Source organism: Sorghum bicolor, chromosome 10 (genome assembly GCF_000003195.3).
Source record: "Sorghum bicolor cultivar BTx623 chromosome 10, Sorghum_bicolor_NCBIv3, whole genome shotgun sequence".
NCBI lineage: Eukaryota > Viridiplantae > Streptophyta > Magnoliopsida > Poales > Poaceae > Sorghum > Sorghum bicolor.
In genome coordinates this window covers 56,860,897-56,875,945 of record NC_012879.2, presented here as the reverse complement: position 1 = coordinate 56,875,945, position 15,049 = coordinate 56,860,897, and the positions used below count along the sequence as shown (strand labels likewise).

The window sequence follows — 15,049 nt, the reverse complement described above, 5'->3', positions numbered from 1 at the left end:
TTCCAACACTGAGGCATCAACGTTAACTTTAATCCAACCGGCTGGAGGAACTTCCCAGCTTTGGCCTATGGCCGGCGTACTGCTGAGCCGGGACTTAGCAATCCAACACTTCACCTTGCCCTTTCCATCAAGAGTCTCATGTTTACTAACCTACAACAATGTATTCCTATAATTCAACAAGAAGAGGACCGATTCAGAGATGAAAGTAGATCCTTAGTTGTGCGGCATTATTATGTAGCGACCAGCAGGCTCTCATAGTATGAGAATGAACAAGTCTTCTTGATCCTGAGTACATCTATCAAGCATCAGTAAGAACCAATCAGATTGTCTTCCTGAACAGCTTCTCATTAGGAGTTGGCCAATGCTCTCACATGGCGCATCGAAAATTTCTCGCTTGTGGACACTCCACCGTGGCATAGTAACTGCCCTCCACAACGCATTTGTATAATGGGAATTGCAAATCCATCTCAAGCTTTCTAATAATTTTATTTTTCTATGTCGGTAGTATGTCTCTTGCTAAGGCCTTGTTTAGTTCCTAGAAAATTTTACAAAATTTTTCAGATTCCCTGTCACATCGAATCTTTAGACGTATGCATGAAGTATTAAATATAGACGAAAATAAAAACTAATTACACAGTTTGGTCGGAATTGACGAGACGAATCTTTTGAGTCTAGTTAATCCGTGATTTGACAATATTTATCAAATACAAACGAAATTGATACTATTCATATTTTGCAAAATATTTTGCAACTAAACAAGGCCTAATTTCCAAGCGAAGATGCGGATTTTTGGTGGGACAACAGCGTTCCACACTTTGCTCCATAGCTTTATGCTAGCCATCAGGTGTCGAGCCCGTCGCCGTTGTAAGCGGGCTTTCCTGCAGACTTGGGCCTACATGATAGGCGCTGCGGGCTGAAGATTCTGGATTTTTATAGAACCATGCTAGGACATCCCCCGTCTGTCGCTCTGATAAATTAATCCGTGCAATAGCCTCAACGTTCGCCAGATTAAAAATCGCTACAATCTTACCATAATTCCATCCCCGCCGGTCACTGTCCAACAGGTCCGACACCCAATTTAACCGACACCTACCTTTTTTGTGGTGGCCCTGCAATTGAAACCCAGTAGAATCCAAGGGTCTCGCTAAATTCAGACGCTAGAACCATTACAATGGACCTGAATTGAATTGAGCAAGCAGTATTATTAAGTGAATAATGTGACTCTCTGTGTTGATCTACCTGCCAAGTGGGAGTGGCCAAATTAATTATCAACGTGAACTGGTGCAGGGGATTTGAGAGAACTTCTTCTCTAGTCTGATTTATTAAACTAAAGAGACAATTTTTTTCCTTTAAGTTAGGTTGGAGAAGGACCGTAGGTATCTATTTGGAGCACCATTCTCATTCTTACTCAGTGCAATATATAATAATAATAATAATAATAATAATAATAATAATAATAATAATAATAATAATAATAATAATAATAATAATAATCGGGCAAAGGTTAAAAGGAAATTGTAGGCAGACGGAAGGGGGAAAATACTTTCAGACTTGATGGCGTCAACGTGGCGGCGGGCGCCGCGTTGTTGAAAATTCAGGCTGGTTGATGTTGGCACCAAGTCCAGGACGGACGAGCGGAATCGAGGTCGACATCATCTGCTTGCGCGGAGTATGTATAGAAGCCGCATGCGGCACCGGCAGCACACATCCACCACCACACCCCTCATCTAGCCATCTGTCATCAGTCGAGGTCGAGGAGGCGAGAAGGAAAGGCGCGCGCCTCTGCACCGCAGGGCCCCGGCCGCACGATCGAATGGCCAACCAGGGACAGGGAGAGCTGCTGCCTAATCACGCCGGCGTCCACCAAGGCGACCACCAGCAGCAGCAGCACCACCGCCTCCTCGACGCCGCACGCGCGCTAGGAGCAGCCGCCGCCGTCACTACCTCAACCGCGTCGGTGTGCAACCCCGACGCCGCACAGGTCTTCATCGCCCGTCATCGGTTTCCTTGCCGGGCTTCTCGGCGTCTGCCTCCTTTACTTGGTGCCATTGGCCGCCGCACGTCGGTTCCCAGAAGCTGATCGTTTGGCCGGCGCCGCCATGGCCATCGCCGTCGCCGTCCTCAGGCGCTTCTTCATCCCATGGTATTGAACTAGCTAGCTTCATTATGTGTGTTGCACGCATGTGCTTAGCGTGCTTTATTATGTTGCTCAATAAGGATCCAGATACCCGTTATTTATTTTTCGCCGTTTCCCTACCGAAGCACGTGTATTTTCGGGCATTATTAGTATTTGGTCAAACTCGTACCGTGAGTCAAGAAATTGCTCTTCCCTGCGTGTCAATGTGTAAAATGGGTTGGGCCGACCGCTGGTGCTTTCTCCACTCGAGCAGGCCTCATCATTTTAACATAGGCCTCAGTTTCCACATCGATCGATCGACCTGTTGTTTCTGAAGTACTCCGTGAAAACTGAGGCCTATGTATATACTCAATCAAACCACGGTACCTCCGTGTCCACTTGTTGCTGTGCTTGGTCACAAGCGAGCCAGCAGATCTGCAAGATGACTGGTCTATGCCAAATTATTTTCTAGCAGCCACGCCTGCTACCGACGGCGACTTAAATGATATTTAAACTCTGGTCCATGTATTTCTAGCTAATCTCTAATCTACTAATATAAGAGAGCGCTGGCTACCATATTCGTGATGTCCATGGCCGCGACCCACCATGCTTCTCCTACCTAGCTCCGCCGAGCTCCGGCCTCGTCAGGTCGTCGTCTACACGCCGCCGGCCTCTCTGCGCGCTACCATATGCTAGCTTGCCCGCCGCCGCTGCCCAGCCGCTGCTCATGCTCGGCAGCCACCACATGCATGTACGTCGCTCTTGTCTTTTTGTTCGTTGCTTTGAAACTTATTTCAGTGTGTGTTCGCAGCATGTTCTTCATCCCCTTTTTTTGGGTTTTATTGAAAGATTATATTTTCTTTCAATTTTCATCATCCCTGGCCTGGCCGAATGAAATTAACTTCACTATCTTAAACGCTTTGCTACCTTTTGTTTCACCTGTCCTTAATTTGCCTAGCTAATAATCTATGCATGCATGGTTTCTATGTCTCCTGTGCATGACATGCCTCTGCTGCTACCTAGCTCGTCTGTGAGAGAAGACGATGCATGAGAGGTGTCCTCTAGAATTAAGCTCCGATCGATCTGGCGGTGCCTGCATGCACGGTGCTAGCTACTTAGCATCGAGCTGGAAATTAATATGTAGGCGTACTGATGGATGATATCGATCGTATAGGATCCATGCATACAGTAGTTCATCAGGAAATTGATCTTTCAATTAATCTCGTAAAAAAATAGGATGAAGAAGGAGAAGCAGCATAGATGGACACATTAAAGCACAAATCATCACAAACACAGCATGGATGTTCCTTGCCGTGCTAGCACAAGATGCAGATCTAGAACGTCTTTGGTCAACGGTAGGTGCATGCGGTCGTGCAGAGGCTACAAACGTGTCGGAGGCTTTCAAAGCTGAAAGGAACAGCACACCTAGAAGGCCCATTAACATCTCAAACAAGAAAAAAAAAAGATGAAGGCCCACATAACATCTGAGGCCCATGACATCCTCCAACTATAGGGAAGCCCATCCAAGCCCACGAACATGCCGTGCGGTACAAGTTGTTCCTGGCCGCGGCACCCCTGCTAGGCTAGGCCGAGGCGGCCCTCACTCTACAAGAAGGCCAGCCACACAGAAAGGCAACACTCGAGAACACGAACCAGTCACCAGTGTGTGTGCCAACTGGCAACGGAGAAGAACCCAAGCCCTATACCTTGCCTGAGGCGAACCCATCCTGATCTAACGCCGCCGCCGCCGAGATCTAGCTCTCGTTTCGACTTTGGAGCGATGGAGACGACGCCGACGACAGTTGTGATCCGCGACGAGCCCGCCGCCGCAGTTGGGGCCCCAGCAGAGGGAGACCTCGTCGCGGCCCTGCGGGAGCTGTTCGAGCTCAAGGACCGCCGGATCCAGGCTTCGGTCTTCTTCTTCGCCTGCGGTGGCTCCGTGGTGCTCCATGGCACCGTGATCAACCGAGGGGAGGATAATCCGGAGCATGTCATGGCTGGTCTTGCCCTGTTTACGATTGGTGCGGCGCTCGGGTTCCTCACGCTCAGCGGCTCTGATCGCCTCGGCCGCGCTGCGAGTCGCGTCGAGCAAGTGCTCAGGGGATTCTTCCAGTAGCTGCCTCTGGGCCTGGCTAGATCCGTCCGCAGGGAGCAAATCGATCGACGATGTTTGTGTATTCCCGTCGATCGATCTGTTGAGTGTTAGTATCTGTATGTGTAGTTTGAGAACTTGTGCTTTCTATGTATGTGTACGAGACATGATCCAGCATGCATGCATATGATATGTGTCAGTTTCCGAGAGTGGCCAAATTACTGTGATTAGTTGAGTTCTCCTATAAGGTTGTAATTTCCAATATCCCTATGAATAATATATATAATGCCTACAAATTGTCCCTTCATTTGACCTTGATGATGCACTCCATTTTGATCATATCTCTGAATATGTCCTCCCTCTCGAGGGCTTTGTTTGGATGTTGTCGAATTCACATCAATCCATATATGTTAGAGTGAATTGTGATGTAATTTAGTTTAAGTTTCAATTGATGCAAATCTGAATACATCCCGACAAAAGGCATGAGAGATAATTGGGGGAACGAGTAGTAAGCTGTGATTGTTATACAAAATGATGTCCGTCTTGTGTAAATTATCATTTTTTGACCTTTTTGATATATTTTTTCCTCATATATTGCACAATGCTAAGTGATGGGTTTGATTTCTTTTTTATTTTGTATCCCTAAAACAAATACTTGCTGTGCAGATGGTAGCACGCTAGACAGAGTGCATAGTGGATTCGATGAGGCATAGAGGGCAGTGACACTGATCAAGTGATCCTAGCCTCACAACAAACTGCCTCTCTTCATGCATCATCATACAAGTGTCATTATCCGGTCACATATGTAAGTTATTTTCCTAAAGTAGTTGAGGATATGATACATCAAAAACATAATCTAGGATTCACGCTACTCATTGGCATGACACCCTGATCCATGTGTATGGAGTGGCAAATCCTGAGGTGCTAGTCAGAGATGGCAAATGATTAATGTGCATCAACATGTGTTGAAATATAATATCAGCCAGCAGTATTTTTTCTCTCACAATAAATCAGTGAACAGTACTTTCAAATAAACATGGTTGAAAGTGAAATAATCCTTGGTCTCTCACAGGCTTAGTTAAAATCTAAACCGTGGCAGGGATGATTCCCCCGTTTCTTTTTAGGACGAGGAATTTGGCCAAAAGTGAAATAATCTCAAATTTGGTGAAGTATATATGCTTTCATGCTAGATTATATATATATATAAGTCTACATATAGATGGGTGTGATTAGTAGACAAATTAAAGAGCACCACATGCCTTGTGCTTATGAGTTATGAACCACCGATTTGTTTTAATACAATGTTTTGGTGACTACTTGAGATATGAGATTGAAAAAAAAAAGACCTAGTGTCACCCCTTTCAGCCCTCTTCCTTTTGTCCATTCTTGAAGTTAGGCTAGGCAATTCAAACAAATAAACATATATAATGAGGGACCAAGGATCATCGACTTGATGGTGTATGTTATTGTGCAATCAGTCTTTTTCAAATCGGTCATATGAAGGGTACACTGTTTCAAAATTAGGAACAAATAAGTTAATAAGTGAGCAACTCCAACAGTTTTGCAAATAGGTTTGGCATTCTTATTTTTTTGTCAAAACTCTCAAAATCTCCTATCCAATAGTTTGGCAACTGGGCTTGGCATTATAGCAAGTTGGCAAATTCTCCTCCTTTCTTGGCATTTATGTACATACTGCATGTGCGCGCTTTTATAGCAAGCTGACAACCTGATGCTTCTTCGTTGATCTCCGAAACCAGCAGATTTTTTTTGCCAAGTCAAAATTGCCAAACACTTGGAGATGTCCTTTTTGTTCTCTCCCCTTATCGTTTTGGAAGTTGACAAATAACAATATTTGCCAAATAAAATTTATAAAACTGTTGGAGTTGCTACCCTCCCTTCCGAATATTGCAAAACTGGGTACACTGCTGCATGTAGTTAAATGTTGCACCCATCTGTTTGGGTGTATTAGGATTTTTAGAAAGTCAATTATGTGTATTTAATGTACAAAAGTTGTATCAATATATTCAAATTCCATAGATATATATTTCGAACACATTTATTTTGTTATAATTGATGATGTATTATAGGAGACAATAAATTGGTGGTCAAAGAATGAACTTGAACACTTTTTTAGTTCTAACATTCTCTTCGAAAAGACATAGGTAGTACCATGTGTCAACCTTTAATTTATTGTGCATAGTCGAACATCATTGAGGCAGCCTGATATGATTTCCTAGAGTTTTGATTTATCGTGCTTTTCATTATGTGTTAGTGAAAATATATACTTACTTTTAATTTAGAATAATCTCGATGAGCGTTCTTCTTTTTTACTCCATGTTTTTTTGCGAAATATATTTCCATGATTAACTACAGTTTAATTTAGATTTCTAATAAAGGATGGAAACATTTATATTGTTTGCTCTAGTATCCTGGTCTGTGGTTTGCTCTTGCTTTTTGATCCAAGACGTTGTAATAATTGGCTGTGTACATCCTCGGATGTAGAGGCCAGATATTTATATATCCCTTATCTAGAAAAAAACTACAATTTAATTTATCATGTTTTTTTTTGAGAAGTAATTTATCATGTTTTTCATTATGTGCTATCTAGCTTTTGTTCCTTTTTTTAACGAATGGGCATGAGAATGTGCCTATTCATTTATATATAGGAGAGAAATGTATAGAAGGGTCAAAAAAGAAACGGAAACAAGTAGGGACAAAACCAAAAGCCTATTTCTCTTGCTAACAAAACCACTAAACTTTTTTGCGACTGCTGTATAACCCATGCCGCGCTGCTTCCGTTTTATCTGTGCGAAAAGTGACAGAGGGGCTTGATTCAAAAATCCTTGTGTTTCTCTCCTTCTAGATCTCCCAACGCAAATGATAAGCAGGGTGAGAAGTGAGACTTCCTAAGCTAGCTTCTGCATGCACACGAATGTTGGATAATAACAAGTTCTTTCTAATTAAAAGGCCAGCGTATGGTTTGGACTTATTTACTTCATTGATTGATTGACTGAAGAGTGGAACCCGTGTTATTTGGGTGATCGGTGATCCAAATGCTTCAAGGTGTACATGTTCATACAGGCATTATGTTTTTGAATGAATCGGCACAGGTTTATATATATACAAGCTCAAACTCCATCGCATGTGTTTCCCTTCCTACATATATATATATGCACAGCACCATGCATGATAGTGAGATTATGAATGTGATCGACATGTTCCTGACTTTATTTGTCCAGCCTTTTGCAGATGCAGGCTGGAGGGGCCTTTGTTTTATTTTAATATAAAATGGAGGGGGCGCCTTCGTTGATGTACGTGTGCCAATCTGCTTCATTGTGTCACCATGCATGTCTTGTTCATGTCTCCTTGCTCATCACCTCGACAGTGGAACGCGGTCAAGTCTTGGTACCACGTCCCCCATGCTGTCGTGTTTGCGATTAGCTGCACAATGCACGAACGCTTCAGCAGTTAAATTCATAGAATGCATGATTAAACAAAAGGTGTGTTTCAGACTGTAATAATAATTCCAGGATATGTTGGACTGTTTTTTTGTTATTTTTTAGAATTATATGTTCGACTGTTGAACTCCAGAGCTCTAAGTAATGATTATGAGACATCGGTTGCTGTTACCGTAAATATGGACACGTTTGGTATCCATATAGATTTTGAGACCGATGCCCTCCCCATTTCAGCCCATCAATTGCATCCGTCTCAGCTTCCTCGGCCCAACAAGCTTAAGCTCGGCTGGGGTACGGTTCGGTGCTGCCCGTACCCGGTAGAAGAAGGACATGGCATATTGGCATATATAGTGGACTTTTTTTTAGACAAAAAAAAGGCTGTTACGGCTGACAGTAAAAAAAAGTTCAGATTTTTCCTGCAAAAATGCTGCAACTCTATTGGGAAGTGAGTCACTGCTCACAGTAGCTTATTCTATGTGTATCCTAGCGGGTATATGTTTTTTAAAATTAAATATATTAATATTCCAATTTCTGCATCGACTAATGCATATAGCTATTTCTTATTACCCACAAGAACACAACAGTCCATGCAATCTAAATTTTTTTTTTGATCCAACAAACAATATCTAAAACGTGATTTTATTATTGAATCTCCAACCGTTTCTTACAAACATCTCCATCGCAATTGTTTCAATTTTCCTGCACCCTGTCTTTCATCATTTGACGATCCTCCTCCTTGTAAAATAGAGACCAAAACCTGAACCAGTAAGTCCTTAATTAAATGAGATGGTGCTATCCTAGCGGGTATACGGTGGGGTGTTCAAATCAAAACAATAAAATTCAAGGACCACTTTGTCTGATCCATGACTAGATCCGCGTAGCTGAGTGGTGCAAATTTTAATTTCTCCAGCTAGCAGACACACCAGACCCGGCCCTAGCTCCCTCTCGTACGGTGACTAAACTACTTCGTTCCTAGTGCAGACTGCCGAGTGCACGTCCATATGATATCTACCATCAGCTAGCGCTACCTGTAGTGTATAGTGCGTACATACCTGCTAGCTCCACCATTCGTCTCCCTCCCATGGCCCTGGCCGCGCGCGCCATATGCTACCTCCTCAGGTCGACTCTCCCGGTCGTCGCCACCGCGCGCGCTAAACCATGCTCGCTCACCGCCGGCGCCGGTATGTACGTATGTCGATCGTTCTTCTTCGATCTCGGCATGCAGACAAGCATTCATGTACGTCTCTCTTCTCTACAATTCGTTGAATTTAGGCCAACAATTTGGAACTTAATTGTAATTGTCAACGAATCTGGTATGGTACGGTGGTATGTATGCTAGAGGTAGAAGATGATTTGAAGGAGGAGCTCCTCCGCCTTGCCTTGTTGCTAGCTAGAGTATAATGGATATGTCCATGTCCTTTGCCTCAAGCCGTACATATGGGTGATAGATAGATCGAGCGAGGTCGCATAGTTTGCCTAAACTCTCTCTGATCTGCAACCCTTTTTATTTTCTCTAAGATGCATGTGGAGATAATCATTTTATCTCTTTTGAATTAATTATATATATAGAGTAAAGTGCATCAGCGGTCCCTAAACTTGTTAGGATGTGTCATCCCGGTCCTTAAACTCGCAAAATGACCGTTTAGGTACCTAAACTTGTTTGGTTGTGTCATCCCGGTCCCTAAACTTAAAAATCTCCCATATAGATCCCCAAACTTGTTCAGTTGTGTCATCCCGGTCCCTAAACTTGTTTTTAAGTCTTATCTGGGTCAAAACATGACGAATCTAAAAACTCTATATTGAAAAAGAATTCATAACTTTTTCATATGAACTCAAATGAAGATAAACTTTATATCAAAATTATAGATAGCAACATGATCTACAACTTTGCAGTTGAAAAGTTTTTAAATTAAAATCGTTTAGGTTCCCAAAATTTTTTTTATAAGTTTATAGAATTTAAAATTTAAAATTAAATTTTATAACACTAAACGACTTCAAATAAAAAACTTTTCAACTACAAAGTTGTAGATTGTGCTGAGGAATATAACTTTGGTATAAAATTTGTCTTCATTTGAGTTCATATGAAAAAGTTATGAATTATTTTTTGATATAGAGTTGTTAGATCGCTTTGTTTTAACCCAAGGCCTTGTTTACTTCCCAGAAAATTTTGCAAAATTTTTCACATTCTCCATCACATCGAATCTTTAGACGCATACATGGAGTATTAAATATAGACGAAAATAAAAACTAATTGCACAGTTTGGTCGAAATTGACGAGACGAATCTTTTGAGTCTAGTTAGTCCATGATTGGACAATATTTGTCAAATACAAATGAAAATGCTACAGTGTCCATTTCTCAAAATTTTTGGGAACTAAACAAGGCCCAAATGAGATTCAAAACCAAGCTTAGGGACCGAGATGACACAACTGAACAACTTTGAGGATCTAAACGGATGATTTCTAAGTTTAGGGACCGGGATGACACAATTGAACAAGTTTAGGGACCGAGATGACACAGATGAACAAGTTTGAGGACCTAAACAATCGATTTGTGAGTTTAGGGACCGGGATGACACGACAGCACAAGTTTAGGGACCGGTAGTGGACTTTACTCTTATATATATATGGGCGTCGGGATTTGAACAACGCTCGTTGTGCAGATCAATAGATTCGGCTTTCGTCGAAAAATAAACGATGCTTGGCAGTGTACACTTGCTGAATACATATGGCCTATGCCACCAAGTGCCGCCATGCATGTTCAGATGTGAATCTTTATCAACGGTTGGTGTGGGTGGGGGGACCTATATATACTTGGGTCATGTCGTAGGCTTGGAGCTGAGCCAAGGCCCAAGGGATGGCCATGGATCCATCTTTCTTTATTTTTTTCGGAAGGTTAAAAAGGCCCATTTTAAAAGCAGAGGCACTTGAGAGTGGGAAACTGGGCGCCCATGTACCCATCATTAAGGCCTTATTTAGTTTAGCCCAAAATTTAATTTTTTTAAAGATTTTTTATCACATCAAATCTTGCTTACATGAAGCACTATAACAAACAATAGTTAGACAATAATTATTAACTATAAATAAAAGTGATACAATATTCTAAAAACTTTTCGTGTGGAAACTAAACAAGGCCCAAGGTCAAACCTTTGTAACAACACCTCTAGCCGCCGGAAAGAAAGAAAAATAAAGTACTGTAATCTTCCAGCCGATGAATCCGACACACATTCACACCCTCTCCCCAGTCTACTCTAAAATGAGCAGCAGCAACACCATGTGCCGCCATCCGCACTCCGAAAAGAAAAGGAAAGAGAGAGAAAAAGAACACACCAAGGAACGGGTTTGGGGAACCCTAATCCGCTTTTTCGCTAAACCCATCAGGCCATCACCCACACAAATCCACGAGACAGCCAGATCCATGGAGAAGCACGAGATCCACGTACGGCGAGGAAGCTCCCGCCCCCGCCCCTGCCGCTATCGCTGACGGCATCCTGCTGGGCGCCATGCAGCAGCTGAACGATCACGAGGACGGACGTCTCCAGGCCGCAGCCGCGGCTGGGGCAGGAGGCGGCGGTCGCTTCCCCGGCGATCTGCAGCAGCTCATCGCCCTCGGGGACCGCCGCCTGCAGGCCGCGAGCTTCTTTCTTGCCTGGGGCTGCTGCGTGCTCATCAACACCACGGTCATGAACCCCGCCGCCAACCTGGAGCACAAGTTCGTGGGCTTCGTCGTCCTCACAATCGGCGCCTGGCTCGCTCTCCTCACGCTCGCCGGGGCCGGTGCAGGGCGGGCCGCCGCGCGTGCCGAGAGATTCCTCATGGAATTGTTCTTCTAGATCCGCTCATGCTCATGTGTCCTATCTGTTCGGCTGCGGATCAGGAGATTCAGGACAGTGCTTCTTCGGCTGCTGCTGTATCTATTTCTATTGTTACGGTAAAATACTGTAGCCTGGCTTTCAATCAGCATTGAACAAAAATCAGCGCTGTAACTGTAACAAGGAGCCGAACAGGCCAACATGGTTTGATTTGTAGAATTTGGGCATTGGGCATTTGGGCTGGTGTTTGATCATGTAACATGCATGACACTTACGGAGTGATCATATCGACCAGCGTGTAATTATTTCTTCTTGTAACACCAGTTCCCCTGTGTGAATAAAATGCTGCCCATCGACTTTTCCCTTTTGGTGTCTATCTACATACCACTGACCTCCATTTTCATTGCTCAACAAATAAGCTCGTCGATGTTGATCAGTATAGTACAACGGAGAGGAATGGCCAATGGCTAACTAATTTATCTACGCGATTAAATTTCAGTACCTCATTGGCCCAGATTTTTCTAATTGTAACACATTGAACAATGTTCAAAAATGTATATATAATCACCTCATTGGTCCAGATTTTTCTACGCGATTAAATTTCAGTCCTTCTGGTCATTCCACTCCTGATGCATGTATCTGTTGTGTCCCTGAAACAATCACTTTTTTTGTGCAGATGATGGGGAATCATAGACAAAGTGCTGCATTCAAACTTCATCCAGCATATACATGAAGAATGATTATCTGTAAGTTGTAACTCTATTTTTCCCCTGATCGATCCTTTGATAAATAAACCAGCTTCTGCAGTATTGGCTACTGCACAAGGACCTGATCCAAATGGATTTGCGCAATAGAACTAGCCAATTAATGTGATCACATCAAGGTGAACTACTTATTCTTTCTCTTGCCAGAGGTGGTTGCTAATAAACATGTCTAGCATGCAACTAAGGTTCCATATATACATGCCTGGTAGTATAACACCTTGCTATTAGTGTAACATGCATGCAACTAATTAAGTGCTATGTGCTAATAAACATGTCTCAGCATGCAACTAATAAGGTTCCAATATGCAACTAAGTGCTAAAGTGAAGTGTAATAAGTTGCCACCACATGATGAAAACCTAGCTAGTCAATAGTAATACTATAGATATGTTACATTTTGACCATATTATATTTGGCATCTCGTGTCAAAGTAGAATTTATTGGAGAATGCCAGGTTTTGAGAAGGACCTTTTAGGTTTAGTTTGCGGTAAATTCGTACGCTTAAGTCAGTACTTGGCAGTTGAGCAGGACTGCGCAATGCTATCTGCTGCCAAAATATAATCTTGGAACCAAGTTATTTAAAATTATCATAATTTTCCTTGTACAAAGTTTCATGCAAATGAGCAAATCGCATCCAAGGATGATGCATCATACGATCGATGCACATATAGCCATAAAGAAAGATGTATATGAACTGAAAACATATTTTATAAAGTAAAAAAAAAGTAGACAAACCTAGGAAGAATATTAGGTGGCTTCATATAAGTAGAAGAAAATAGTAGGCACCCAAATTTGCCTTGATGATATACGGTTTCCTAGGACTGAGTTGGGCTCAGCTCCCTATCTGGTAAAATTCAGTGTTAGTCTATTATATGTTAACAATACTACCATGGCTGCACCTGAATTGGTGTAGTACCTTTTCTTTGGTTGTAAACATATATCTTAGCCTGTAGAAAAGTTCAGTTTGTATTTGCATTCATCGTTGTTGTTATAGAAATTAAATGAACCAAATTGGTTCCAGCCTTCCAGGGTTTTCAATTCGTTCGTCACTTAAGATGCTTGTTGTTAAGGAATATCTTAAGGATGCTAGCTAGCTTTGCCCACAGTACAGTTGAGTCTATGAAATTTGCATATTGATGTGTTCATTGCAGTTTAGTCAAGGGTTGCATTGTGTATTGTTTTGCCACGTAAGTTGGGCGCAAGCAGGAGGACTACCAGATGCAACAAAGTGTTTTTTTAGCACAAAGATATGTTGTTGCAGTTTGATCGTGGGACCAAAAATTCACTGAACTTTCAGGAAATTGGGTGTTATAGCTTGTTTCATGTGCTTTGTTGCAAGCAAGATCTTAATACTTTCTTATACTCACCTTTTCTATTGTTTGTCTTATGACTTTGTACTTGTTGCATGGATAGCCATGATTATGCTAAGCACTTGTGTCAAGATTCAGAATATATATTCAACAAATAAAAGTGTGTATTGTAACCAATGCACCACACACTAATTTGTGAGTATATATGGTTCTATCTTTTTGTATAAATATTTTGTAATGTTGTATTGAATAATTTGGCTATTAAATGAACTCAAATAAAAAAATCAACTATAAAGTTTTTAATCTTGTCAAGCACTATAACTTTGATATGAAATTGTTTGATTTTTTAAAATAATCTCAAAATATGTGAATTTTAAAACAAATGTTTGGGATACTAAAAAGCTTGAAATTAAAAGCTTATCAACAGAAAACAAATGTTTGGGATACTAGCGAAGTTAATTCAGATTTAATTTTTGATGTAACACGATGCATGCATGGTTTTCTCTAAGACACAGATGGCAATGATTGTTATTGCGATTATTACTTGGTCACAGGTGCTGCTTTTTTGTCTCTTCTTCTTCAGTTCTTCATCCTTTTGAACTTTGACTTCTGACTACCCACCCGCTTCATGTTCTTCTAGAACACATCCATATAAGCTCCGGGCTGATAAGGCCTTGTTTAGTTCCCAAAATTTTTCAAGATTTCCCGTCACATTGAATCTTGCGGCACATGCATGAAGCACTAAATATAGACAAAAATAAAAACTAATTATGCAGTTTACCTGTAAATCGTGAGACGAATCTTTTGATCCTAGTTAGTCTATGATTGGATAATATTTGCCACAAACAAACGAAAGTGCTACAGTAGCGAAATCCAAAAATTTTCCCAAACTAAACAAGGCCTAAGAATAGCATAGCTAGGTAAAAGAGACAAAGACCTTTTTTGGATTTTTGTTCCCTGATCTCGACTGCACAGTGCACACACGCTATCTTTATTTTCAACTGGTGCAGTCAATGACAATGAACCTACAGATAAAAGGACGAAGAATCAAATCAAAACTGTTGGGGATTGGGATAAGGTTTATCCGTTTACATTGTTGAAAAGTAAAAAAAAATAATGTTACGGCGTACCACCAGTAGTCCATCGTACGTCAGAAGCCTCTTTCTTATACGGTCACAAGTACTACTGGTACACAAATAAATGTATGATGGATCCTCTGTCCATAAATAAATGTATGTCTCGCTTCTCGAGAAGTCAAACTTTTAAAAGTTTAACTATAAATATATCAAATAATATTAATATTTATATCTATAAATAAGTATATTATGAAAGTATATTTCATGCTCAATCTACTGATACATGTTATATATAATAAATATTAATATATTTTTGTATATATTTGGTTAAACTTAAAAAAGTTTGACTCTTCAAAAAACAAGATGTGCATTTATTTGTGGATGGAGGGAGTACGTACTAATAGGGTCTTAGGACACTCACAATG

The 15,049-nt window shown here is 41.4% G+C and overlaps 1 protein-coding gene and 1 long non-coding RNA gene across 2 annotated transcripts; both read left to right on the top strand.

Moving 5' to 3' along the window:
* Positions 2,667 to 7,863, top strand: LOC110431209. The gene is made up of 3 exons (XR_002448585.1): positions 2,667 to 2,867; positions 4,875 to 5,013; positions 7,448 to 7,863. It is a non-coding gene; the product is annotated as an uncharacterized LOC110431209 (long non-coding RNA).
* LOC110431208 lies at positions 2,874 to 4,530 on the top strand. Its single transcript, XM_021449952.1, has one exon. The coding sequence runs from the start codon at positions 3,897 to 3,899 to the stop codon at positions 4,230 to 4,232; it is 336 nt and encodes a 111-aa protein (XP_021305627.1). The 5' UTR covers positions 2,874 to 3,896; the 3' UTR covers positions 4,233 to 4,530.